The 26099-nt window shown below is 41.2% G+C and overlaps 1 protein-coding gene and 1 long non-coding RNA gene across 3 annotated transcripts in view; one reads left to right on the top strand and one right to left on the bottom strand.

The window, feature by feature from the left end:
• Positions 1–4892: 4892 nt before the first annotated feature.
• On the bottom strand, positions 4893–17062 carry LOC133045088 (uncharacterized). Its single transcript, XR_009690116.1, has 3 exons — positions 16136–17062; positions 12615–12696; positions 4893–5499 (listed from the first exon to the last, which is right to left on the bottom strand). It is a non-coding gene; the product is annotated as an uncharacterized LOC133045088 (long non-coding RNA).
• Positions 17063–17161: 99 nt separating this feature from the next.
• SAMHD1 (SAM and HD domain containing deoxynucleoside triphosphate triphosphohydrolase 1) overlaps positions 17162–26099 on the top strand; it is a 55243-nt gene continuing 46305 nt past the window's right edge. Inside the window, exons 1-2 of one of the 2 annotated variants that reach the window (XM_061127219.1) lie at positions 17162–17471; positions 21432–21498. In XM_061127219.1, the coding sequence (XP_060983202.1) occupies positions 17264–17471; positions 21432–21498 (275 nt within the window). In that variant the 5' untranslated portion in view covers positions 17162–17263. The remainder of the gene's footprint in view (positions 17472–21431; positions 21499–26099) is intronic. The other variant, XM_061127216.1, reaches the window with a different exon arrangement.

The raw sequence follows: 26099 nt of genomic DNA, 5'->3' as shown, positions 1-26099 counted from the left end.
GAAAAAATACAGAAAGATTTAAAAGGTTTTAGATTTATTTCTTTGTTGAATTTGTTTTAGATACTGGCATTTGGAATAAATTTAGTGAGTCTAATGTTTGCAAAGTTAAGAATTAGACACTATTTAATCTGTAATATTATGAAGCAAGTTGGCTAAAACATCAGATATTCATTACATAATGGAGTACCCACAGGCTCCCTTACTTCATTTGGGTCTCTGCTCAAGTGTCAGCTGATAGCACTTCCCAGCCTTTCCTATACTGTTACTTAGCATGTTTTCTTTTTCTTCCCAGAATGTATAATCTATTCATGTATTATCTGAATCCACCACTAGTGAATGAAGCACCATGTAGGTGGAACATTTTTTCTGTAGTTTTCCCAGAGTATTGAATGATTCATTGAAGGAAGTATGGGCTCGACATTTGCTGAATTAGTGAACTGAAGAAAGAAGCTTAGTGATGCTTTCTCTGTTGTTTTTTTGGTGGTTTTCTTGGCCTCTTGGCATGTGGGATGTTAGTTCCCCAAACCAGGGGTTGAAACCCCACCCCCCACACCCCCCACTGCAGTGGAAACACAGAGTTTTAACCACTGGACCACCCAGGGAAGTCCCCAGGTTGCTTTTTATAATAATTATGTCTCACATGTACTAAGCATGTACATACTGCAATGAACAAGGGGGCATATTTGTTGTTGTTATTCAGTCACTAAGTCACGTCCAACTCTTTGTGACTGCAGCCACGAAATTAAAAGACACTTGCTCCTTGGAAGAAAAGCTATGACAAACCTAGAAAACATGTTAAAAAACAAGAGACATTACTTTGCCAACAAAGGTCCACATAGTCAAAGCTATGGTTTTTCCAGTAGTCATGTATGGATATGAGAGTTGGACCATAAAGAAAGCTGAAAGCCGAAGAATTGTTGCTTTTGAACTGTGGTGTTGGAGAAGACTCTTGAGAGTCCCCTGGACTGCAAGGAGATCAAACCAGTCAATCCTAAAGGAAATCAGTCCTGAATATTCATTAGAAGGACTGATGCTGAAGCTGAAGCTCCAATACTTTGGCCACCTGATGCAAAGAGCTGACTCATTAGAAAAGACCCTGATGTTGGGCAAGATTGAAGGCAGGAGAAGAAGGGGACAACAGAGGACGAGACAGTTGGATGGCATCACCGACTCAATGGACCTGAGCTTGAACAAGCTCCAGGAGATGGTGAAGGACAGTGAAGCCTCGCATGCTGCAGTCCATGGGGTCACACAGAGTCAAACACGACTGAGTAACTGAACAATGTACTGAGTGACAAAATGTACTAAGCATTTTCTATGTGCCACACCAAATTCCCATAAAACCGTATAACAAAACTGTTTACAGAGGAGGAAATTAAAGCTCAGAGATTTTAAGTAACTTGCCCAAGGTCACAAGATTCAAACCCAAACACTCTGGTTCTATAGTCCATTTTTTAAAAATTCAGTGAAATCGGGGGGTTTTGTGTGGTAAAATATGTGTAACATAAAACTGATCATTTAATCATTTTAAGTATACAGTTTACTGGCATTAACATTCATGTTGTTGTGCAACCAATCTCCAAAAATTCTTCATCTTCCAAAACTGTAACTTTATACCCATTAAACAACAGCTCCCTTTTCCCTGTCCCTCCCTGCCCCTAGCAACTACCATTCTACTTTCTGTTTCTCTTATTTTGACTACTTTCTGATTGGCTTATTTCACTTAGCATAATATCCTCTGGGTTCATGCACGTTGTAGCATGTGTCAGAATTTCCTTCTTTTTTTAAAGATGACTAAATATGCCATTATGTGTATTGACCACATTTTGTTTATCCATTCACCCTTGGATGGACTGCAGCCCAATTCTAATCTGTTAACTTTTCAAAACTGTGTCTTTTGATATTAATCTTGAGGTGACAGATTATGGGAAGTGCCAACTGTTTTTCTTAAACTTCTCTCTTTTTTCTGTGGGAAACATTCTTACTTCTTCTTTCTGTTTTGGAATAGATCTCAGCCCCATCACACACACAGGAAATTCAACTTGTTGAAAACTTTCCATCCAAAAAGTTGCTCACAAAAAAAAAAAAAGTTGCTCACAATAAATATTTGGGGATGGACAGGGGTTGTTAAGTGGTCCAGTAACAATCTTCTCCCTTCACTCCAATCCGTCACTTCCAAACCCTCTCTCCCAGTTGCCTCTTGGGAGCCCTAGATTCCTTGCTTTTATTACATGTTCTCTAAATTTCCTATCTTACCATCAGCTTTCACCAACATCCTGAAAATTGAGTCAGGTTGGCACTGAAAAGGGTCTTTTTCTTCAAGGAACCCTGCTCTCCTGCTCAGAATGCAGTGCCAGTTTATTCCCAGATACTCAGAGCACACTAGATGGGAGAATGTTCAGTCCCCTAAAGCTGCCTTACATGTAAATTATACTTCTCATTAGTAGGGATAATTGACGTTTCCTCAGTCTTTTGAAAATATGTGAATAAGAGCATCTTACTGTTTTGTTTTTGGTTGTGTTTGTTTATTTTGGCTTTAGCATGTGGGATCTTAGTTCCCTGACCAAGAATCAAACCCGCATTCCCTGCATTGGAAGTGGGGAGTCTTAGCCACTGGACCACCAGGGAAGTCCCCCAAATAAGAGTATCTTAAACATTACTGTGTATATTGGCATACTCTAACTCACAATATAGGAAAATACAATACAGTAAGTCCCCTACAAATGAACAAGTTCCATCCCAAGAATGTGTTTGCAAGTCCAATTTGTTCATAAGTCCAACAAAGTTAGCCTAGATACCCAACTAACATAATTGACTATACAGTACTATACTGTAAATAGGTTTATAATACTTTTCACACAAATAATATGTAAAAAACAGACCAAAAATAAAACATTTTTAATCTTACAGTACAGTACCTTATAAAGTACAGTGAAGTTAAGTGAAATTGCTCAGTCAAGTCTGACTCTTTGTGACCCCATGGACTGTAGCCCACCAGGCTCCTCCATCCATGGAATTTTCTAGGCAAGAGTACTGGAGTGGGTTGCCATTTCCTTCTCCAGGGGATCTTCCTGACCTGGGGATCGAACCCGGGTCTCCTGCATTGCGGGCAGACGCTTTACTATCTAAGCCACCAGGGAATCCCTAATCTTACAGCACAGTACCTTAAAAAGTACAGTAGTGCAGTACAACGCCTGGCATAGAGGCGCTGGCATCGAGTGAACAGGCAAGCGTTACTGACTGGAGGAGCGAGAGAGGGTGGGAGATGGTAGAGCTGAAGGATCATCCGCAAAAAGAGGAGGGCAAGCTGTAGTTTCACTCATGCCTGACGTTGATGGCACAGGTTCTGGTTCCTTGCTGGATTCAACTCTATCTACCCGCTTGACATGAGTTTGAGTAAGCTCCGGGAGTTGGTGATGGACAGGGAAGCCTGGAGAGCTGCAGGCCATGGGGTCACAAACAGTCGGACACGACTGAGCAACTGAACTGAACTGAACCCACTTGAAAAAATGGTCCAGTGATGACTGGGTAGTAGCTCTTTTTTTCTCATTGTAGATGACATTGTAGCACTGGATTGCATTCTGAAAGGCTGCTGCATCCTTTATGCACTGTTCTACATTCAGCTCCTGTGCCTCAGAAACTAACAGTGCCTCCTCAAATAAGGAAAATCCCCTCACCATTTCCTGTGTCATGAATCTCTTCCATTCTTCAGTTACTACTTCTTCCTCTTGTCTCTAATCGTCCTTCCTCTGGGCCTCCAATTCCATCAGGCCTTCATTAGTAAGCTCCTTGTGTTGCACAGAAAGTTCCATTGTTTTCACTTGGTGCTTCTTAGCAATACCAGCTACATCACCACTCCTTTTCGCTTGCTTACAGACATCCTGGGCTTGAAATGAAAATACTGTACTACTGTACTCTATACAGAATTGTACAGTAAAGTACACAAAAGCATAACCACTTATAGAGGACGCACACAGGTGACCATGGACACCAGACACATGAACTAACTTCCATGTTTGGACATGCAAATGCACATTTGAGTCTTTTTCTTTTTTTTAAGATTTTTTGATGTGGACTATTTTTTTAAAGTCCTTATTGAATCTGCTATAACAGTGCTTCTGTTTTACATTTGTTTTTTTTTTCACCACGAAGCATGTTGGATTTTAGCTCCCTGAGTAGGGATTGAACCCAAACCCCCTGCATTGGAAGATGAAGTCTTAACCACTGGACTGCCAGGGAAGTTCCAGGTTTATATCTTTGAAAGTTTGCAATTTGAAGGTTTATATGTAGGGGACTTATTACATATTTGTTTTTCAAATGCAACTCTAAAGATAACCATCCAGTCCCACCCAGCTTATTGGCTCTAAAGTGAAAAGTGAAAGAAAAGTGAAAGTGTTAGTTGCTTAGTTGTGTCTGACTCTTTGAAACCCCATGGACTCTAGCCCACCAGGCTCCTCTGTCCGTGGAATTCTCCAGGCAAGAATACTGGAATCGGTAGCCATTCCCTTCTATAGGGGATCTTCCCGATCCAAGGATTGAACCCAGGTCTCCTGCATTGCCCCACCTCACCTTAATAAAAATTCTGAAACTATTTTCCTTGTCAATCACCGTATTTATAACAACTCCCAAACACTAAAATGCCTTTAGACCTTCTTGAGATAAGGGTCATGTTTTTAGATGAGAAGGATTACTATGTAACAGATATTTAACTTTGAGGAAAGAATATTTTTAAAAAGATCAAAGCCTTCCTTAACATTTGAATTAATATGTACTTTGTTAATATGATAAATGATAAATGTATGATATTTATTATCATATGATAATGTAATAAATGATAAATATGATAAATGATAGCACACTTAGAGTGGAGAAATAGACAAGTATGTATGAGACTTTATTTTGCATGCTATGCAATAGCACAAGGGTTCTTGGTTGTAACCAACTCCATAGTTGTCAGAAATTTGGGGCCCAAACATTGGGAACCACTAAGCCAAAATGTCCGACCTCAGGACATCATCTCCAGCAGTGGTTGTCACATAGTACAAGCATGTTGGAGGTGTGTATCAAGTCTGCTAGAGCTGCCGTGACAATATACCATGGACTGGGTGGCTTAAACAACAAATTCATTTTCTCAACAGTTCTGGAGGCTGGAAAACCAAAATCAAGGTGCTAGCACAGTTAGTGTTACTGAATCAGGTCCATTTGCCCAATGTGCAGCAAGCCAAATACCGAAACGCCAAGGTTTACAGTCAAAGAAATTTTATACACAAGACAGCCAAGTGAAGAGATGGGAGAACAAGTCTCAGATCTGCCTCCCTGAAGGCAGAAGGATTGGAGTGCTTATGGGATAAGTAGGATGGTCTAAAAACTGAGCAGGACAGTGCCGAGCCCTCCTGAGTACAAAAGCTCTTCCATGTTCCTCCATTTCTCATTTGTAGGAAAAAGGTTTCGGCCTTCTAGATCTTCCCTGAGTTCCAAAGGGCAGATTCAAGCAATTACCTATTAGAGAAATGAGAGAATGAAGAAACAAATGAAAAGCAGTTAAATAGAAAAGTAAGGACAAGAGTGCAGCAATAAGAGAGGCCCAAGTCTTCCTCAAGAGATATACATAACAATCCAATACATATCTTGAGTTGTTTTTACAGGAACTAAGTCTCCCCACCCAGGTGGAGGATGGTGACTTCATGGGGAGCACAAGATTCCTGGAACATAACCCATTACCTCACCATCCCCCTATCAGAAGAAAAATGTGCACTCTGCTGCCCTCACCCAAAATTTGCCTTTAGAAACTCTTCCCTGAAACCCCTCATCAGAGAGTTTGGGTCTTTTGAGCATGAGCTGCCCATACCCCATGTTTGGCACCTGCAATAAAAGCTGTACTTTTCATCACTATGAAAGTGAAAGTCAAAGTCACTCAGTTATGTCCAACTCTGCGACCCCATGGACTATACAGTCCATGGAATTCTCCAGGCCAGAATATTGGAGTGGGTAGCTGTTCCTTTCTCCAGGGGATCTTCCCAACCCAGGGATTGAACGCAGGTCTCCTGCATTGCAGGCGGATTCTTTACCAGCTGAGCCACCAGGGAAGCCCTTTCATCACTACAACCAGGTGTTAATAAATTGGTTTTGCTGCACAAAAGGTAAGTGGACCCAAGTTCAGTTTGGTAACAGTCTTAGTTGTGGGATAGAAGTAGATGGAGGTAGGGGAAAAGGTGACATAATAAATGTTCTGCACAGGTGCTTCTGGGTCACATACAAAGACTTTATTAGGATATTAAGAATTGCAGTTCGGGAGACACAGTTTTAGGTAAAAACCAAAAGAGTGCTCAGGAGAAGAAAATGTATCAGAGGCTTACAAGACAAATACCACAACGTTGTTAGAGTTTTGTGTTTGGGTGAGAATTGTCATTGACTCTGACATAAAGAAGCATTTGTTATTAAGGAATAGGCTGTCACTAGTTGTTTTGGGGTAAGGTCAATAAGTATCTCGAATTTCTGGCAGATGTTCTGGATGCCTGTGTTAAGACAAAAGTGGTCGAAAGTTCAGTTTCCTTCCAGGCTGAGATATGCACAAGCCCTGTTTCCTCAATGGTCTTTCAGCTCCATCTTAGTGACTTCTCTTAGCAATACCTACTCCATTTTGACTTTTCTTTGACATTTCCCCCTTTTGACCAAGATCTTTCATTGGGAGGCATCAATGATCAACCATCTGGTTATTTAGCATCAGCATCAACTTCCTCTGTGCTGGGAAGGCTCTTCCCAGAGAGTCATGTCACACAGAGGAGGGGGAAAGGTGTCTATGTGAAAGGTATGTTTTTAGAAAGTTTATGGCCATATTTGAGCAACAAGGAGTAATCTAGGAAGTGAGACTTAGAGGCACTCAAAATAAGAAAAGTTCAAAAAACTTTATTAAGAAGAATCTTATTGGAGTGGTCAGTCATCTCCAGATGTTTAGCTATCATTATTCCTTTTAGTATTTCTCCAAGACCTGGTATTAGGTCATTCATAGTAATTATTTGTTTTTTCATATGACTTATTAATTGTATGACATTCAGCAGTTCTCAACCTTTTTAGCACCAGGGACCAGTTTTGTGATTATTCAAGTGCATTACACTTGTGTACTTTATTTCTATTATTATTATTACATCAGCTCCACCTCAGGTCATCAGGCATTAGATCCTGAAGGCTAGAGACTCCTGCATTAGATGGTCCATCTGGTCCAGAATCTTGGGAAAGCTGTTCACAACAGATTTCATTGCTTCATTATCCTGGCCTTTGTCTGATTAATTTTGCTTTCAGGTCTGTAGACTTGTTGTGACATCCAGGAAGGAGACAGTGCCTTCTTTAAATGAGAAACATGAATCCATGAGTCAATGCCCTTAGGATTAGCAGCACAAATTTAGTTAACAATACTTGTAAAGGTCCCCTCCAACAAGGTTGGAGAACATCATTGCTAAGGTGTCATTTCCAGTAAATACAGTCACCAGTCTGTTTTTTCCTGAAGGAGTGGATCTCAGATTAAGCAAAACCAAAGACAGTGCTTTGGACCACAGCAGCTTAAATGATTAGTCATCATAAATGTGCTATGGTAGGTGGAGTGCAAAGACTAAAGACAAAACAAAAAACAACAGATTAGTTTGCCAGGAAGCCAGGAAGTACCAAGCAGTTGTTTTGGTTTTCCTGTAGCCCCCACTGTTAATTTAATTTACATCCAGTGTTTACCCATCTTAATTTCTCTGATTCAGGAGCAGTCTGTTGCCATGTTACAAGATATCAGGATAGGAAAAGACTGACAATGAGAGGTCAATTCTTCTGAAGAAGCAGAATGGATTTCATCCACAAACGCCACAATATTTACATATTCTGTTGCTGCTGCCTTTGCATGAAAGTCAGCTAGGACTTTCCCCTTATACTCAGTCCTTTTAGTGTGAGCCTCTATTTGATGACAGACAACATTTTATGTCAGGACATATCAGACTTCTAGGAATTTCACACAATTTCTTGAACACCTAAAACACATACCCACATAGACACAACATAAAGAAGGCTAAACATTACTTATCTGACAATTCTTCCCCTACAATTTAAACATATCAAGTACATCTAATTACTTTAATATGTCTTCCTTTACAATGAGAGAGAATAAATCTGAGACATCTGAAATGTCTCTTATCTCAAGTTAGTTCTAAGTCAAAAAGAATTCATTTGGAATTTGATTTGGGGAAGTTTGTCAAAAATATCCAAAAAGTTTTAAAATAGTCAAATAGGATCATACATCACTGTGAAACAATGCTTAGTTATTCCTTTAGCCAAAATAACCAAGACTTCACAGTCAAATATGGAAGGTTGGGCTTCTCAGAGGGCTCAGAGGTAAAGAGTCCACCTGCAATGCCAAAGAACACCTGTAATGCAGGAGACCTGAGTTGGATCCCTACATCTGGAAAATCCCCTGGAGAAGGAAATGACAACCCACTCCAGTATTCTTGCCGGGAGAATCCCATGGATAGTGGAACCTGGTAGGCTACAGTCCATGAGGTCGCAAAGAGTCAGACATGACTAAGCGACTGAACCACCACCACAGTTCTAAGCAAATCTTAGTTATCAAGACGACTTGCATTACTTAAGTTATTATATGATAAAGACATGATTATTTTGATAAGACACAAGATCTTTGTTTTTTTCCCTAGGCATATTACTTAAAGGTAAAGAAAAATCTTCCTTATTTCTTATTATCAAGAGCAGACAGATAGGAAAAAAATCGAAAACAAAAAACTGTCCTTTTAACAGAGGCAGAAAGCCAAACATATTACTTAAAGTTAAAGAAAAACCTTTCATAATCTCTTATTTGAAGGGCAGACTATTACGGAAAAAAAAAAAACTTTGTCCTTTTAACATAGAAAAACAAATTCCAATTTTGTACCAGTTTACAGTTTTACCAGTTTGATATTGACTCATTTAATTAAATTCATTTCAATCATTTCTAGTCTTAACCAGGTATGAAAGTCCTTTCTAAAGATTCCTTCTTCATAAACTTTCTTTTACGGAAAATAGACATCCTACTTTCCTCACATATGGAGATGTTTTTACTTATTTGTCTATTTATTTAGCTTTAATCACATATATTAGAGTTTTTAAAAAGTCCTTCAGTTCAATTGCTCAGTCGTGTCCAACTCTTTGCAACCCCATGGATTGTAGTATGCCAGGCTTCCCTGTCCATCACCAACTCCCGGAGCTTGCTCAAACTCATGTCCTTTGAGTCAGTGATGCCATCCAACCATCTCATCCTCTATCATCCCCTTCTCCTCCTGCCTTCAATCTTTCCCAGCATCAGGATCTTTTCCAAAGAGTCAGTTCTTCCCATCAGGTGGCCAAAGTATTGGAGCTTCAGCTTCAGCATCAGTCCTTCCAATGAATATTCAGGACTGATTTCCTTTAGGATGGACTGGTTGGATCTTCTTGCAGTCCAAGGGACTCTGAAGAGGCTTCTCCAACACCAACTTAAAAATCCTTCTTAAGATTTTTAACTTCCCCACTTAAAAATCATTAGAAAACTTTAATTTGAAAATTAATAAGAACTAAATAGCAATTATGAACTATGTTTTACATTGGCATTCTGTATATTGGCAAATATAAATAATTTTTATCATTTCTAGAAATGTGCTTTCTCATAGAAATAGAAAATTTCTCAGACTGGCATCAAATACTTTAGTTTCTCTGTAAAAATAAGTCTATGTTCAGTAATTAATTCAATATCTTATCTTATTTGGAAATGATTTAGATATTCAATGAATTTAAATTAAAATTTAACTCATTACTTAATTTAGTAAAACTCTAAGGGTGTAAGTTACCAATGAGATTTGAGAAACCATTTTATTTATTTAAAATATTTATTTGGTTGCCTGGGGCCTTAGTTGCGGCACATGGGATCTTTACTTGCTGGTATGCAGGATCTTTAGCTGTGGCATGTGGGATATGGTTCCCTAACCAGGGATTGAACCCAGGCCCCCTGCTTTGGGAGCACAGAGTCTTAGCCACTGGCCCACCAGGGAAGTCCCCCAGGGAAACTATTTTAAGTTGTTTGTTCAGTGCGTAAGTCGTAGCCAACTCTTTGTGACCCCATGGATTTTAAGCAGATATATCATTGCTAAAAAGTTTGCCTAAAAACTCAACTTATTTACATTTAATTCATTTGTTCTTAACAACCATGTTTAGATCCCCTATTAAAATACTTCACTAGACATTAGATAACATCAGTCATCCTCCTAAGTTATTTTTCTGACTGACAAATTTTGCAACAGAGATAACATGAGCTTATTTGACTTTTGGTAAACCTAAGTAGAGTAAAATGTTATACTTGAGATTTTCCTGGTGATCCAGGGGTTACAAATCCACCTGCCAATGCAGGAGACATGGGTTCAATCCCTAGTCTGAGACGATTCCACATCTCAAGGGGCAACTAAGCCTATGTACCACAACTGCTGAGCCAGAGTGCTCTAGAGCCCATGAGCTACAACTACTGAAGCTCACATGCCCTAGGGCCCATGTTCACCACAACTAAAGAAAGATTGTGCACAGCAACAAAGACCCAGCACAGCCATAAATAAATAATAAATAAACTTATTTTTTAAAAACTCCTTAAAAACTGTTATACTTAATGTTGGCAATGCTAAAGAAATGTCTACATTAAACCAACAAACTTAAACTAGCTTTTATTTCCTAAAGATTCACCCTAGGTCATGTGAACTTGAAAAACATTTGGGTTAGGTTCTATTACATTTCTGCAAGTAGACTTAATTTATATAGTGCTTGTTTGTGTTAAGCCGATGAAATTGAACTCTCTATACAGATTAATTTTAGCAGCACTATCCAAAGGTAGGAAAAATACCACATATTTACAACATCTTTATATATAGACACATATGAACATGGTCTTCCCTAATAGCTCAGATAGTAAAGCATCCGCCTACAATGCAGGAGACCCGGGTTCAATCCCTGGGTCAGGAAGATCCCCTGGAAAAGGAAATGGCAACCCACTCCAGTATCCTTGCTTGGACAATCCATGGACAGAGGAGCCTGGCGGGCTACAGTCCATGGGGTCGCAAAGAGTTGGACACGACTGAGTGACTAACACACATATGAACATACAGACAGATGCAAACAGAGGCCTTATAGTTTTTGTTTTAAAACTTTTCTTAAACTGGATTTCTCGGCAAAGGCACTTCTATAGCAGCTTGTATTTTTATTTATTTATCTTTAATAATTTATTTATTAACATTTTTATTTTTGGTTCCTGGGCCTTCCTTCCTTGCTGGTTTCAGGTTTTCTCTAGTTGCAGCGAGCGGAGGCTACTCTTCATTGTGTTGCATGGGCTTGTCATTGTGGTGGTTTCTTTTGTTGCAGAATATGGGTTCTAAGTCGTGTGGGCTTCACTAGGTGTAGCACGTGGGCTCAGTAGTTGTGGCACACAGGCTTACTTGCTCTGAGACATGTGGAATCTTCCCAGATCAGGCATTGAATCCGTGTCCTGCATTGGCAGGCTGATTCTTATCCACTGCGCCACCAGGGAAGTCCAGCAGCTGTATATTTAAAAGTCTTCTTCTCTCCCTTCCCCCCACTTTTTTTTATTTTTTTTATTTTAGGAATTGGAGATGGTCTAGATAAGAGTTCCCAGAGAGGTTACAAGCCTTTGAGATAAACAGGGGAGATGTGGGGAATGATGAAAAGGAATGGGAAATATGAACTGCCTCTAGAACTGCATTTCCACTTTCACAAGGATTCATAAGGTATAACTTACTATAAATGACACCATAGGCTGATCCACACATTCAACTACTTTATCCTCAGTTTACTTCTTTATATTAGGGAGATTTCTAAATTTAAAAAAAAAATTATGTTTTGCCCAGGCAACATTGTTGGTTAGCTTTGTCATGTCACTGTTAATTGGACATCCTAAAGAGCATGCTAAAGAGCATGTCCAGTTAATAGTGCTTGAAGGGTGGATTTATATGCCTTAGTCCAGAGGATATATGTAATGGTGTGGTGCCATCCTCATTTGACCTGGCTTTAAAATGGGCTGCCATTACAGGAGGGACAGTATGGATGGTCTTCTGCAGGGGATCAAGCTTGGTGTTACAAAAAATAAGGAAGTTCAGAAAGAGTTGGACAGCAATGAGGAGAGCTTTATGATAGATATTCAGAGGGAAGGACATAAAAAAAGGAGATTTGCAAAGAGAGAGTTCTCAGAAGCCTCAGAGGATTTTTCTAGCTTGGAAATCTTTTGAGATAATTGTGAGTTAGTTTTTCAGGGGGAAGCAATAGTAGCAGATTCATTCATTATGATTGGAGGCCTCACAATATGAATTGAAATATGCTTCACATTCTCTTTGTTTTGTACTATAGCTTTTCTCCAGTTGAGCACACAAATAAACTAATTTTGAAATTCTGAACAAGCCAAAAGTAGACCAACAGAGTTTTAAGTCATTGCAGGTGATTTTAGTCCAATGCAAAAGAAATATACAAGAGGAAGGCCTATAAGTTTTAAATATTAATTGATCTGGAGTTCTGAACAGTGGCAGTGCCTTTAGAAACCCAATTCCCCATAACTGAGTACTCACCAAGATGAACCATTCCCTTTCCAGATAAAGCCAGCCACAGAGGACAAAGTTGAATTAAAGTTGAAATACAAGTGGAGATTGGCTGTAAGCAATGAGTTTAGAAGGATTAATGAACTATGTTTACTCAGGAGCAACCCACTGAAGTCTGGTCACTCCCTCAAAAGTTGTTTGAGCATCCTAACTCCCAAATACATGGTCACTCCACCCCAAACACTGAGGCACTCCTAGGAAGTCACCATAAGTGAAACTCTATAGGAAGATCTGGCCACTCCCTGTGACTGCCTAAAAGCAATAGAACTTGTACTCAGCTCAAGTTACAGAACAAAACAGTGGTTTTCAAGGCTGTGCGTGTGTGCTAAGTTGCTTCAGTGGTGTTTGACTCTGCGAACCTATGAACTGTAGCCTGCCAGGCTCCTTGGTCCATGGGATTCTTCAGGCAAGAACACTGGAGTGGGTTGCCATGCCCTTCTCCAGGGGATCTTCCCGACCCAGGGATCAAATCTCTGTCTCTTATGTCTCCTGCACTGGCAGGCAGGTTTTTTTACCACTAGTATCACCTGGCTGACGTAGGTTCAAATCCCAAAGCACTTAACACATAGGTGTGTCCTTTGGCAAGTCATTTCACCTCCCTGGGATTCATTTTCAAATTTCTTAAATAACACCAAGAATCTTTGTCCAAAACCAAGTCTCTTCTTCCTGATACTAGACCTTGCCCTAACCCAAGGGGTAACATGCATCCTGATTGGGTCAATCATTTCATAACACAACTGGTCCAGGAATGAAAGCAATCCAGACTTGTTGAAGTCATTCCCTTACATTTGAACTGGAGGAGCAGAGGCTTTCTTTTATCTCTAGATATGAAGCCATAAAGATGGGACCTCAAAGCCACCTGCAGCTGGTAGCCCTCATGTTTCCACATGATTTGCACCCTCCTTGACTTAAACTCTTAGCACTTCCCCTTTGCTCACTTTGCCTATCCACATTGGCCTCTTTGCTATTTCTTAATACCCAGCATGCTCCTGCTTCAAAAGCCTTTGCACTTGGTGTTCTCTTTGTCTGGAATGCTTTTCCTCCAGACACCTTCATGGTTGAGGAAGGGTTGACTCCTTCCTCTCCTTCCTGTTTCCTTAAATGTCATGTTCTCAAAAGTCTTATTATGTCCCCACTACTCAAAACTGTGACTCTATCCTCCACCTCTACTCCTCTTTAAAAATTGTTTTCCAAAGTACCATCTTCTAACTTTATTCTTGTTAATTAGACTATTATTATTATTGCCAGTCTCCCCCAGCTAGAATATGTTTCACTGGGGCAGGGGTTTTTGTTTCTTTGGTTCATTGTTGTGTCCCAGGTGCCAGACAAATTAGTACGTACACAGTAAATATTAATATTGGTGGAATGAATGAATGAACATATTTATAACCAAAGAAGATCAGCTAGTATAATACCTATCTAATGACATTGTTACAAGGATTGGAAATTATGGATATAAAGTAAAGCACAAATAGATTATCTGACTCATTGAACAAAAAAAGACTTACAAAAAAAGGAAACCGAAAAAGACTTATGGGGCATGCACCAGGATCTGTATGTACCAGGATCTGTATCTTTGGATCTGTATGTGTGTATATACACATTTTGTTTTCCAAGTTTTCTTTCTTGAGCATTATTTTTATCAAACAAATCTATATATTTTTTTAAAAAAAGAATTTTGGCTTGCTTTGTGATTTTGGCAGATGGAACAAACAAGGTCCCTGAGAAGGTTAGGTTCAAAGAGAGGATGAGGGAGTGGTGATAGATGGCAATGAGAACTAGCAGTGCTGGTTGAAGAGGAAGTTGTGGAGAGATGTAAAACCACAAGGTTAATACTGCCAGGAATAAAATTGCCCAATTCAGCTGGGTGGGTCGAAGCTAGCTTGGAAGAGCAAGGAGGACTTGCTGAGCGTATTCAAGGTCATTAAACAATGGGCCTTAAATTAATCGAACTTTGAGTTCTTTTTTTCTAGTTCTAACTATGGTGAGATTGACATCAGAGGAGAGTGTAAATATTCATTTCTCTCAATATGACCAGAGCAGAAGGCCTGTGTCTAGTAGGCATTTGTTTCCAGGTTGTGGAATGACCGTATGAAATAGAATCACCAGGACCAAGTGGAAGTAAAGCAGCAAACTAGAAACCATCCAAGTTTTGGAGTCAGTTCTGAATCTAGAGTCTGTCACTTACCAGCCATGTGACCTTGCACAAGAAACCAACCAACTTGTGTAAGATTTAGGGGCCCTACGAAGTAGATTAGGGGAAACATAATAACTATGGCATAAATCATACTCTTTAACAAGCAAAAACAAATAGAAAATTAATTTATCAAAAGCAACTGCTTTGAACAAACCCAACTGATTAAACTTAAAACCCTGCTTATATCACCTTCTACTGTCCAGGAAACCTTGGTGTCAGGGCAGGTTTTCCCACAAGTCTTATGAACACAAATTTTCAAACAGCCATGTTCAAGTTTAAATATATATCTTTCACATATATATGTTACTTGTCTCTTTGACCCCCTTGCCCTTGTGGTTTTGGTTTCACAAGTCTTGAAAAACATTCTTTACTCAAAATATTCTGAGGTTTAAAGATATATCTTTTGGGCCCTGGTCCTTCTGTCCTTCCGTGCAGAGGAGGGCAAGGTCACCTCTCTATACTTTCCCTCAGGGGTCTATGGGATAAGGGAGCAACTGAAAAATTTGGGTTAACTAATATAAAATAATTTTGTATCAGAATTCCCATTAGCAAGCAATTGTTGGCAATTGCTGGCAGAGAAAAACTAGATTGCCCCCTGTTTCAATTCAGGCTTCATCACTCCCTAGCTGGGTGACTTTGAGCAAATCACTTATTTCTCCATACCTCAATTCCTTACATCTTAAGGTTATTGTGGGCTTCCCTGATAGCTCAGTCAGTAAAGAATCTGCTTGCAATGCAGGAGACCCTGGTTCCATTCCTGGGTCGGGAAGATCTGCTGGAGAACGGATAAGCTACCCACTCCAGTATTCTCGGGCTTCCCTTATGGCTCAGGTGGTAAAGAATCAGCCTGCAATGTGGGAGACCTGGGTTTGATCTCTGGGTTGAGAAGATCCTCTGGAGAAGGGAAAGGCTACTCACTCCAGTATTCTGGCCTGGAAAATTCCATGGACTGTATAGTCCATGGGGTTGCAAAGAGTCGGACACACCTGAGTGACTTTCACTTCACTTAAGGTTGCTGTGATGCTTAATTAGTACTTGCAAAACCCTTAGAACAGTGCCTGGTACACAAAATATTTGGCTCAACTGCTAGACCACTGACAGGTTCATGCTGCTTGATCATAATCTGCCTCATTCAACCTTTATCTCCTAGATGCGTCTATGGTTGGGTTGATGGGAAGGTGTATCGGCTTTAGTAGCAGCAGTAGTAATCCTTTTACATAACTGTAGAGATCAAGATTCATAGGTAAGTTTGGGTCCTGCTCCAGGGTGGCAAGAATGAAGGCGAGATGCTTACCATTTTCATAGGCAGCTACCACTAGGTAGTAAAAGTCCTTGAAGATAAATTTTAACTTATCGGATTGTCCACTTCCTTTCCTCTAGGCAGGGAGGTGGGATGGAGAGAAGGGGTGAGGATTCTTTTGGAAAGAAGTCTGACATCTGCTGGTGTATGGAGACTTGAAGATAGGCTAAGAGTTCATGGACAGACATCCCCAAGACCCTCGAATCGGCCAGCAACACTGCACAACTTGTTAGTGCAAGCAGACGGCTTTACATCAGGTTTGAATTCATTCCAGCATCTTCCAGTTCTGCTTCCTGCCCACTTTTCTCTTAATTAAGATGAGGGCAACCTTATGACTTTTCAGGTTTCTTTTAAGTCTCAGTTCAGTTCAGTTCAGTCGCTCAGTCATGTCCGACTCTTTGCGACCCCATGAATCGCAGCACGCCAGGCATCCCTGTCCATCACTAACTCCCGGAGTTTACTCAAACTCATGTCCATCGAGTCGGTGATGCCATCCAGCCATCTCATCCTCTGTCGTCCCCTTCTCCTCCTGCCCCCAATCCCTCCCAGCATCAGGGTCTTTTCCAATGAGTCAACTCTTCGCATGAGGTGGCCAAAGTATTGGAGTTTCAGCTTCAGCATAAGTCGTTCCAATGAACACCCAGAACTGATCTCCTTTAGGATGGACTGGCTGGATCTTCTTTAAGCTTAGGGCATCTGAAATATGGCCAAGAGTAAACCTGGGGTAGTCTGAAGTTCAGTTCACCAGAAGAGCCTCTGCTCTGGACCGTAGCAGCATGTACTGGGCACACTCTTTGCCGGCTCCCCCAACCCCGCCCCCCACTATTAGCACCATCCTCACTTTTCCTTCTACTCACTGGCTTTACCGTAAATGCCTAGGTGCGGTTTCGGTCCATTGGGCGGTCACCGCGCCTGCGCAGGGGCTGGGAGGTTGGGGGACTGAAGTGGGCGGCCTGTCTGGCCCTAAGGCCTGAGCTGTCAGTGCGCCTGCGCGGTCGGCCTGCAGCCTGGCAGTATTAAGCCGACTCGCCGCCGGCACCGAGCTGCGAGTGCGCTTGCGCGCGGGTCGGGCGCCGGGGTTCTTGAGTGTGCTGAGGCGAACTGTGTGTGTGTGCGTAAACCATGCAGAGTGCCGACTCTCAGAATCCCCCCAAGCGGTCCCGGCGCGACGGCAGCCCAAAAACGCCGCCAAACTCCCCTCCCGCAGACGCAGAGACGTCCCCGAGCCACGACCTGCACCCGGACCACCGAACCTGGGGCCCGAAGCAGGTGTGCTCCTTCCTAAGGCTCTGTGGCTTCAGCGATTCGGAACTGCTGAAACGCTGCCGAGGTATCAAAGCTGGGTTGCTGAGGGGCCGGGGGGCCGGCGACCCGTGCCCGGGACAGCCGGGCCTGAGAGAGGGCGCCTTGAGGCAGTGAGCGGGGGCCTCTAAGAGGAGCCAGAGCGGCCGAGGGAGACCGGACGCGGGAGGCACCCGAAGGGGTGGACCTGAGGCGGCGGCGCCCAGGAGGGAATGACCTGAGGCGGAGAGCGGAAACCTGAGGCGGCGAGCCCTCGGAGAAGGGGACCGGAGGGAAGGGAGGGGCAGACTTGACACGGGAGGCACCCGAAAGGATGGACCTGTGGCGGCGGCGCCCAGGAGGGATGACCTGAGATGGAGAGGAAGGAGAAATGGGGCGTCTGGGGTTGGGGACCCGTAGGCAGGGGGCGGACTTTGAGGGTTGGGACCCTGGAGGAGAAAGAGGGGGCAGCTGGTCTAACTCTGGCGGGCTTCTTCAGGGACTTACCGCCCCGGCGCCGGAGAGGCGAGACTCGAGTCCCTTTTTTTAAGAAGAACCTGAGTGGGAGGGCTGCTGTCACTCATGTTCACCAGGTTCGGGACACCACTCTGCTGATGCAGCTCCATGAACACTAGCCACGTTAGATTATGTGGGGATGCTCGAAGGGGCTTCCCAGGTGGCGCTAATGGTGAAGAACCCGCCAGCCAATGCAAGAGACTGATTAAGAGACGCGGGTTCCATCTCTGGGGAGTCGGTAAGAGTCTCCTGCAGGAGGGCATGGCAGCCGACTCCAGTATTCGTGCCTGGAGAATCCCCATGGACAGAGGAGCCTGGCGGGCTGCAGTCCGTGGGGTCGGAAAATATCGGACACGACAGGAGCAACTTAGCACACACTCTGTGGGTGCTTGAAAGTTTTTGTTTCCTCCTCTCCCCTCCTAACCGGGAGTTTTTCTAACGGGGAAAGAACATTTTTGTTCATCTCTGAATCCTCATCGCCTACCGTACCATCCCGGTAGGACTCTACGTGCTTGGTGCCTGTACTTGCAGAGCTTGGTGGAGATCATGTTTTATTCTCCAAAAGCAGTTTCCCTCGCTAACTCTAAACCCTGGAGTGGCTCAGTTGACCTCTGAACTCCCAGGAGCTTGCATCTTGGCTTGTAGGTTGTGAATTTTAAGCTACTTTGTTGGCTCAAGTTCAAACATCCATCCACTTGAAATCTACTGAGCTTCCTGTAGGGGATGTGAAGCTTAACCTCTGCTTTACCCTCTGAAGTGTTCAATAGGAAAGTGGGTGTGATTTGCAAATTCAGAAAACTTTTGCAGTTGGGGGGTGGAGCCCTGTGTGCTTAGGCTGGGGACTAGGGTGGGAGGATCTTTAGTGGTTCAAGTCTTAAGGATAGCTTGATGGATGTTGCACCTGACCACAGCCAGACAATGTCCTGTCGGACTGAGGTCATTTTCCCTCCAGAGGTTCAGGTTATCTCCGTTTGTCCCTTCTTTATCCTATAAAAAAATTTTTTTTTGGTTTGATTTTTGAGCCGCTTGCAGATTTCTGAGATCAAAACATTCTCCCATTGCAAATAATTTTTCTCATTAATTAAAGTCTGTCTCTAAGTTCAGATTTTTTTTTAAATTGAAGTATGGTTAATTTACAATGTTGTGTTAGTTTCTGGTGTATATCAGAATGATTCAGTTATACAAATGTGTGTGTGTATGCTATGATCAGTCTCTTTGTGACCCTATAAACTGTAGCTCACCAGGCTGCTCTGTCTATAGGATTTTCTAGGCAAGAACACTGGAATGGTTGCCATTTCCTACTCCAGGGGATCTTCTCCACCCAGGGATCAAACCTGCATCTCTTGTGTCTCCTGCATTGGCAGGTGGAATCTTTACCACTAGTGCCACCTGAGAAGTGTGTATATATATATATATACATATACATATATATTTACTTATATATGCATGCGTGTCTGCATGGCTTCAGTCGTGTCTGACTTTTTGCAACCCTATGGACAGTAGCCTGCCAAGCTCCTCTGTCCATGGGATTCTCCAGGCAAGAATACTGGAGTGGGTTGATATGCCCTCCTCCAGGGAATCTTCCCAGCCCAGTGATCGAACCTGCATCTCTTATGTCTCCTGTATTGGTAGGCGGGTTCTTTACCACTAGTGCTACCTGGGAAGCCATATATGTACATGTAGAATGTAGTTTCCTGTGCTATACAGTAGGAACTTGTTGTTTTATACACAGTAACTTGTGTACAGATTAATTTTTATTTGACAAACTAAGCACAAGGTGCTGGGTCTCTTTCCTCATTTTGGAATACAATTTTACAGGAATTTAGAAGCTGTGATCCATGTTTTTTTTTTTTGATCCATGTTTTTTAACATGATATGTTTGAGATTGAAAGGTCACACAACTAGAAGAAAACAGAGTTGGATTTTAAGATTAGGTCTTTGAACTCCAGAATTCATCCCAGCTGTATCTTAACAAGTATTCTTATTAAAATACACTGAATTTCCCTCAGCAATACAGGAACAAATAAACCAATAAGAAAAGAAAAGAGAACATATCCAAAGTTATAAAGTCAGTTAAGAGCAAGGAAAAAAACACCCCAGTAGGAAAATGAGCAAAACACAAGAACAAACAGTTGACAACCAGCTTGTAAACACAGAAAAAGATATTCAGCCTTAACAGTAATTTTAAAAAACACTGATTTTAAAATTTAGGTAGAAGAATATATAAAGATTAATAATAGAAATGGGTAATCTAATAAAGTTGATGAAAGTATCAATTTGCTTAACTCTGGACAGTTTGGAAATACCTTTTTGCTTATAGGGAATTTCACTTGTAAGAATTTATAGAAATATTTGTACGGTGTCCAGAGAAATATATTCAAGAATTATTCTTCTACCCACTAGTTATAAATAGCAAAAAAAACCAGAAAATTTCTACTGGACCAGACCCTGCTCACCTGGCACCTGAACATTCATGCTTTGATCTAACTCACCCTAGCCTCGGAAGGGCAAGGTTAGCTGTAAACTTGAGCGCCCAGAGTCACCTTTGCCCTCCCATCAACAAACCCACATGGAAGCTGCTGAGTCCTGAGTGTTCAGCATCCACACTATGTAACCCTGAGCTGGCTCCATGGAATTTTCCAGGCAAGAATACAAAAGTGGGTCACCATTTCCTACTCCAGGGGATCTTCCTGACCCAAGGATTGAACCTCTATCTCCTGACAGGAGGATTCTTTACCACTTCGTCACCTGGGAAGTACCTTGTTGCCAGTACGTATTGCCGGCTGAAATCTTAGCCTTCTCTGCCTACTGAAGCTGAATGAAAAATACGGAAACAGAGTTTGGAGGAAATAGAAAGGTGGCTTTTATTCTCAGCTGGCAGAGAGGGGAAACAGTAGGCTCGTGCCTGAAGAACTGTGCCCCCCACTCCACGAGGAGCCCTGGGGGCTTGTGTAAGGCAAGGGCTTGCAGTCAGGAGTCAGTGATGAGGAATAAAGGTGATAGGATCTTGATTTCTTCCTCTTGTATTGTTTCAAAGACAACCATAAGCTGGCATTAGTAATCCAGTAATTGAGTCTGGCAGTTCAGTGGCTCTGTGGCCTTCTTTCTGATATGTAACTACAAGGTGAAGGGTGTTGTACGGGTAAACTCCAGATAGGGGGATGTATTTAGCATAGAGTCAAAAGAAAATAGGTGAGAAGTGTAGCTCCTACAGAGTTAAGGGGCAGAAAAGCAAACTCAAACATTCAGAGTTAGGAGCAAAGTGAAAAAAACTAGGAATATTCAGACCTGCTCACTATTCCTTTATATTCTTTGTTCTCAGGAAAGGGAAAGAGAAAAACTCATTCCTCTTTTGTCCTTTTCACTGCAACATACTGGATGCTCTAAAAATCTTGATCTGAGTAAATTCTGATGGATCCAAACTGAAAGAAATCGAGAAGCAAATGCTGTAAATATTGAAATCATTTATTTTTTTCTCTGTTTTCTTCCATAGAGAAGAAAATGACAGATTCATTACTGCCCTTTCTTGATGAGTCACGTCCTGAAGATCTTGAAATAAGGTGAGAATGATAAAATTCACATTGTAGCCAAGCACACTTAAGACCTTTTTATTCACATTTGAAAGACAGAGCCCAAGATCATTAATATTAACTGTCTTCACTTTAAATTTGTAGTGTTTTAAAACAGAATACCATGCCTGCTGTTAACAGCTGTTTTTGTTTTTGCTGTGCAAATTCTGTGTTTAGTATTACTAATGATTCCTATTTTAAAAATTTTTGCTGACAAACTTTCATGAAGTTTGTAGTGACCAAGTTTTTACTCTCAAGTTCAGAATAATTGAATTATTCACATCAGAAAATGTAGAACTGATAGGAAAAAACATTAGCAAGCAACATGCAGTCCTATCTTGAACATGTTTCTAGGTTTTTTAAAGGTGCCTTAAGACTGAAATGCTTCTTTGGTGCTAAAGACACTGTCCAAGGAAGTTAGGCATTTTTCAGTTGAATGATTTGGGAACAATTTATTTAACCCTTCAGTTTCTGCACCTGTGAAATGGATACCTGGGAGACAATGTGTGTAGTGATTAGCACATGATAAGCCCTTCATAAATTATATGTATAGGTTGAGGTCCATATGTATGACTGGAGATTCTAGGATCTAGATCTAGGTCTACTTTAAAGATCTAGGTTGAGGATCCAATATCTAAATATTCCTTAAATAGAGACTTTATATCCATTGGAATTGGCAACAGTAGTAAAAATATTGTCTTTTTTCTGGAATTCCACTTAGTTAAGTGTTATTTGTGGAAACAGTAACAAAGAATCAAAACAAAGGATTATACTTGAGTTACTTTATGCATTGCTGCTTAGTAGTTGGTAAGGGAAGTAGATTGAAGGAAGAGATCACTTTAGGACATTTAACTAACTTTTACCAGCCTTCGTTCCTCCAGATTGCTTCTTACTACCTATTTCTTATTTGAACTGAATGGATTTTTCTAGTAGAGTTTTGCTTTAAGAGGGAAATATGTACTTTGTGGATCCAAATACTATTGATTTATTCAACAAATATTTGTGGACGACCATTATGTGTTAGGCATTCTTCCAAATACTTGGGACACATGAGTTAACAAAATAGTACAAATTCCAAAAGGGACACTATATGTCACGTCTTTTTGTGCCCATCTCTTAACTCTGAGGTGGGTTCTGCAGGACTCCTTAGAACTGTGTTTTTCTATACAGGAGCCACTAGCTATGTGTTAAAATCAATTAAAATTAATCAAATTGGAAATTTTAATTTCTCAGTTATACTGAGTCATAGTTCAGTTCAGTCACTCAGTCGTGTCCGACTCTTTGTGACCCCATGAACCACAGGACGCCAGGCCTCCCTGTCCATCACCAACTCCCGGAGTTTACCCAAACTCATGTCCATTGAGTCAGTGATGCCATCCAACCATCTCATCCTCTATCGTCCCCTTCTTCTCCTGCCCTCAGTCTTTCCCAGCATCAGGTTCTTTTCAAATGAGTCAGCTCTTCGCATCAGGTGGCCAAAGTATTGGAGTTTCAGCTTCAACATCAGTCCTTCCAGTGAACATTCAGGACTGATTTCCTTTAGGATGGACTGGTTGGATCTCCTTGCAGTCCAAGGGACTCTCAAGAGTCTTCTCCAGCACCACAGTTCAAAAGCATCAATTCTTCAGTGCTCAGCTTTCTTTATAGTCCAACTCTCACATCCATACATGACCACTGGAAAAACCATAGCCTTGACTAGACAGACCTTTGTTGACGAAGTAATGTCTCTGCTTTTTTTTTTTTTGTCTCTGCTTTTTAATATGCTGTCTAGGTTGGTCATAACTTTCCTTCCAAGGAGTAAGCGTCTTTTAATTTCATGGCTGCAATCACCATCTGCAGTGATTTTGGAGCCCCCAAAAATAAAATCTGCCGCTGCTTCCACTGTTTCTCCATCTATTTGCCATAAAGTGATGGGACCGGATGCCATGATCTTAGTTTTCTGAATGTTGAGCTTTAAGCCAACTTTTTCACTCTCCTCTTTCACTTTCATCAAGAGGTTCTTTAGTTCTTCACTTTCTGCCCTAAGGATGGTGTCATCTGCATATCTGAGGTTATTGATATTTCTCCCAGCAATCTTATTCCAGCTTGTGCTTCCTCCAGCCCAGCGTTTCTCATGATTTACTCTGCGTATAAGTTAAATACGCAGGGTGACAATATACAGCCTTGACGTACTCCTTTTCCTATTTGGAACCAGTCTGTTCCATGTCCAATTCTAACTGTTGCTTCCTGACCTGCATACAGATTTCTCAAGAGGCAGGTGAGGTGGTCTGGTATTCCCGTCTCTTTCAGAATTTTCCACAGTTTATTGTGATCCACACAGTCAAAGGCTTTGGCATAATCAGTAAAGCAGAAGTAGATGTTTTTCTGGAACTCTCTTGCTTTTTCAATGATCCAGCAGATGTTGGCAATTTGATCTCTGGTTCCTCTGCCTTTTCTAAAACCAGCTTGAACATCTGGAAGTTCACGGTTCATGTATTATTGAAGCCTGGCTTGGAGAATTTTGAGCATTACTTTGCTGGCATGTGAGATGAATGCAATTGTGCGGTCACTTGAGCATTCTTTGGCATTGCCTTTCTTAGGGATTGGAATGAAAACTGACCTTTTCCAGTCCTGTGGCCACTGCTGAGTTTTCCAAATTTGCTGGCATATTGAGTGCAGCACTTTCACAACATCATCTTTTAGGATTTGAAATATCTCAACTGGAATTCCATCACCTCCACTAGTCATACTTCAGGTGCTCAGTAACCACTTATGACTGGTGGTTACCATGTTGGACAGGGCAGATATAGAATATTTCCATTTTAACAGAGTTCTCCTGCTCAGAGCTACCTTTGAGGATCCCACCGGGATCAGCTGAAGTTGTTCACAGTAGTACCAATGCAACCGATTAACGTATTTCCCCCTTGTTTCCTGTTTTACCTTTCCTAACCCTCCACTCCATTTCCCAGGATTCACATCCCAAAATAAATTACCTGTATGCAAACTCTTGTCCTAGACTCTACTTTCTGTGGGAAAATCAGTTTAGACAAGTACTCCTGTATTTCCTCATGATTAACTGATGATTGTAAAAGGTTTTTCTAAAAAAATGTTAATAACAAACATTGTTACATTAAATGTATACAGTAGTTGTAAGAAACATTACATTTCAGAAATGATGAAATACAGAAATAAAATCTTATTGTAGTCTATCCTGGCCCAAATCTTTGTTTAAAGTATTTATTTGGAGACTTCCGTGGTAGTCCAGTGGTTAAGAATCTGCCTGCCAATGCAGGGGACACAGACTGGATCCCTGGTCCAGGAAGATGCCATGTGCCTTGGAGCAACTAGACCCGTGTGCCACAACTATTGAGCCTGTGCTCTAGAGCCCAGGAGCAGCAGCAAGCGAAGCTATTGCAGTGAGAAGCCTTTGCACCACAACTATGAGTAGCCCCTACTCACCACAACTAGAGAAAACATGCTCAGCAAACAGAGCAGCCAAAAAACAAAAGTATTTACTTTATCATAACTTTTGCCAAAACAAAGACATTTCCAGGTTTTGGGTAGCTTTTTAATATACTTTAATCAGTGATTTTTTAAATTAAATAGATTTTTATTGAGGTATAATTGACATGTAATATTATGTTCGTTTCAAGTATATAATGTAATGATTCAGTATTTGTATATATTGAAAAGTAAAAAAAAAAAGAAAAGTGATCACCACAGTAAGTCTAGTCACCATACAAAGTTACAAAGAATTTTTTTTTTTCCTAAGATTTACTCTCTTTGGAATTCCCTGGCAATCCAGTGGTTAGAACTCCGCACTGTCACTGTCAAGGGCACAGGTCCAGTCCCTGGTTGAGGAACTTGAGATTCTGAAAGCTGCACAAGAAAGAAACCAACACCAAAAAAAGAACAACAAAAATTTACTCTCATGAGTCAACAAAAAATTAGAATTCGATATAAAGGAGAAATAGAGAATTTTATTTGAGCCAACCTGAAGATTATAACCCAGGAGACAGCCTTTTAGAAAACTCTGAGGAATGTTCTATCTGTCAGAAGTCAAAGATAGTCATGTACATTTTTGAGATAACAGATGGTACATCAAAGTGATGCACTGAAATTTTACATAAAGTTCACCAAAAAAAAAAAAAAAGTTCACCAAAGACTCATACTCCAGATCTGCACATAGGAGTAATGTGTCACCATGACCTTTACAGGGTTAGGAAAGGAAAAATTCATCTTCTAACGAGTTACATTGCTTACATCAGAAGGGAAAAACAGCATTTTTTTTTACAGTCAGGCCAGCATTCTCACCTTTTTTTTTTTTTTTTTTTGCATTCTCACCTTTGAGGAGGTCTGGTTAATATGTAATCCAGATACACACTGCACATGAGGGAGGGCCCAGCACAAGCAGGGACCATGTTATACCTAAATTTTCTTGCCCTGCCTTAGAACATAAAATGTATTTTATCGTTTGGCAACTTTGAAACATGTACTGCAACATTAATTGACTATAGTCATCATAATGTCCATTACACACCCATGACTTATTTTATAACTGCAAGTTTGTACCTCTTGAAACCCCTTCACCCATTTTGGCCACCTCCTCATGA

The sequence above is a fragment of the Dama dama genome, chromosome 23 (genome assembly GCF_033118175.1).
Source record: "Dama dama isolate Ldn47 chromosome 23, ASM3311817v1, whole genome shotgun sequence".
NCBI classification, from domain to species: Eukaryota; Metazoa; Chordata; class Mammalia; order Artiodactyla; family Cervidae; genus Dama; species Dama dama.
Note: the sequence above shows the minus strand (reverse complement) of the source record. Positions and strands in the feature narration are given on the sequence as shown.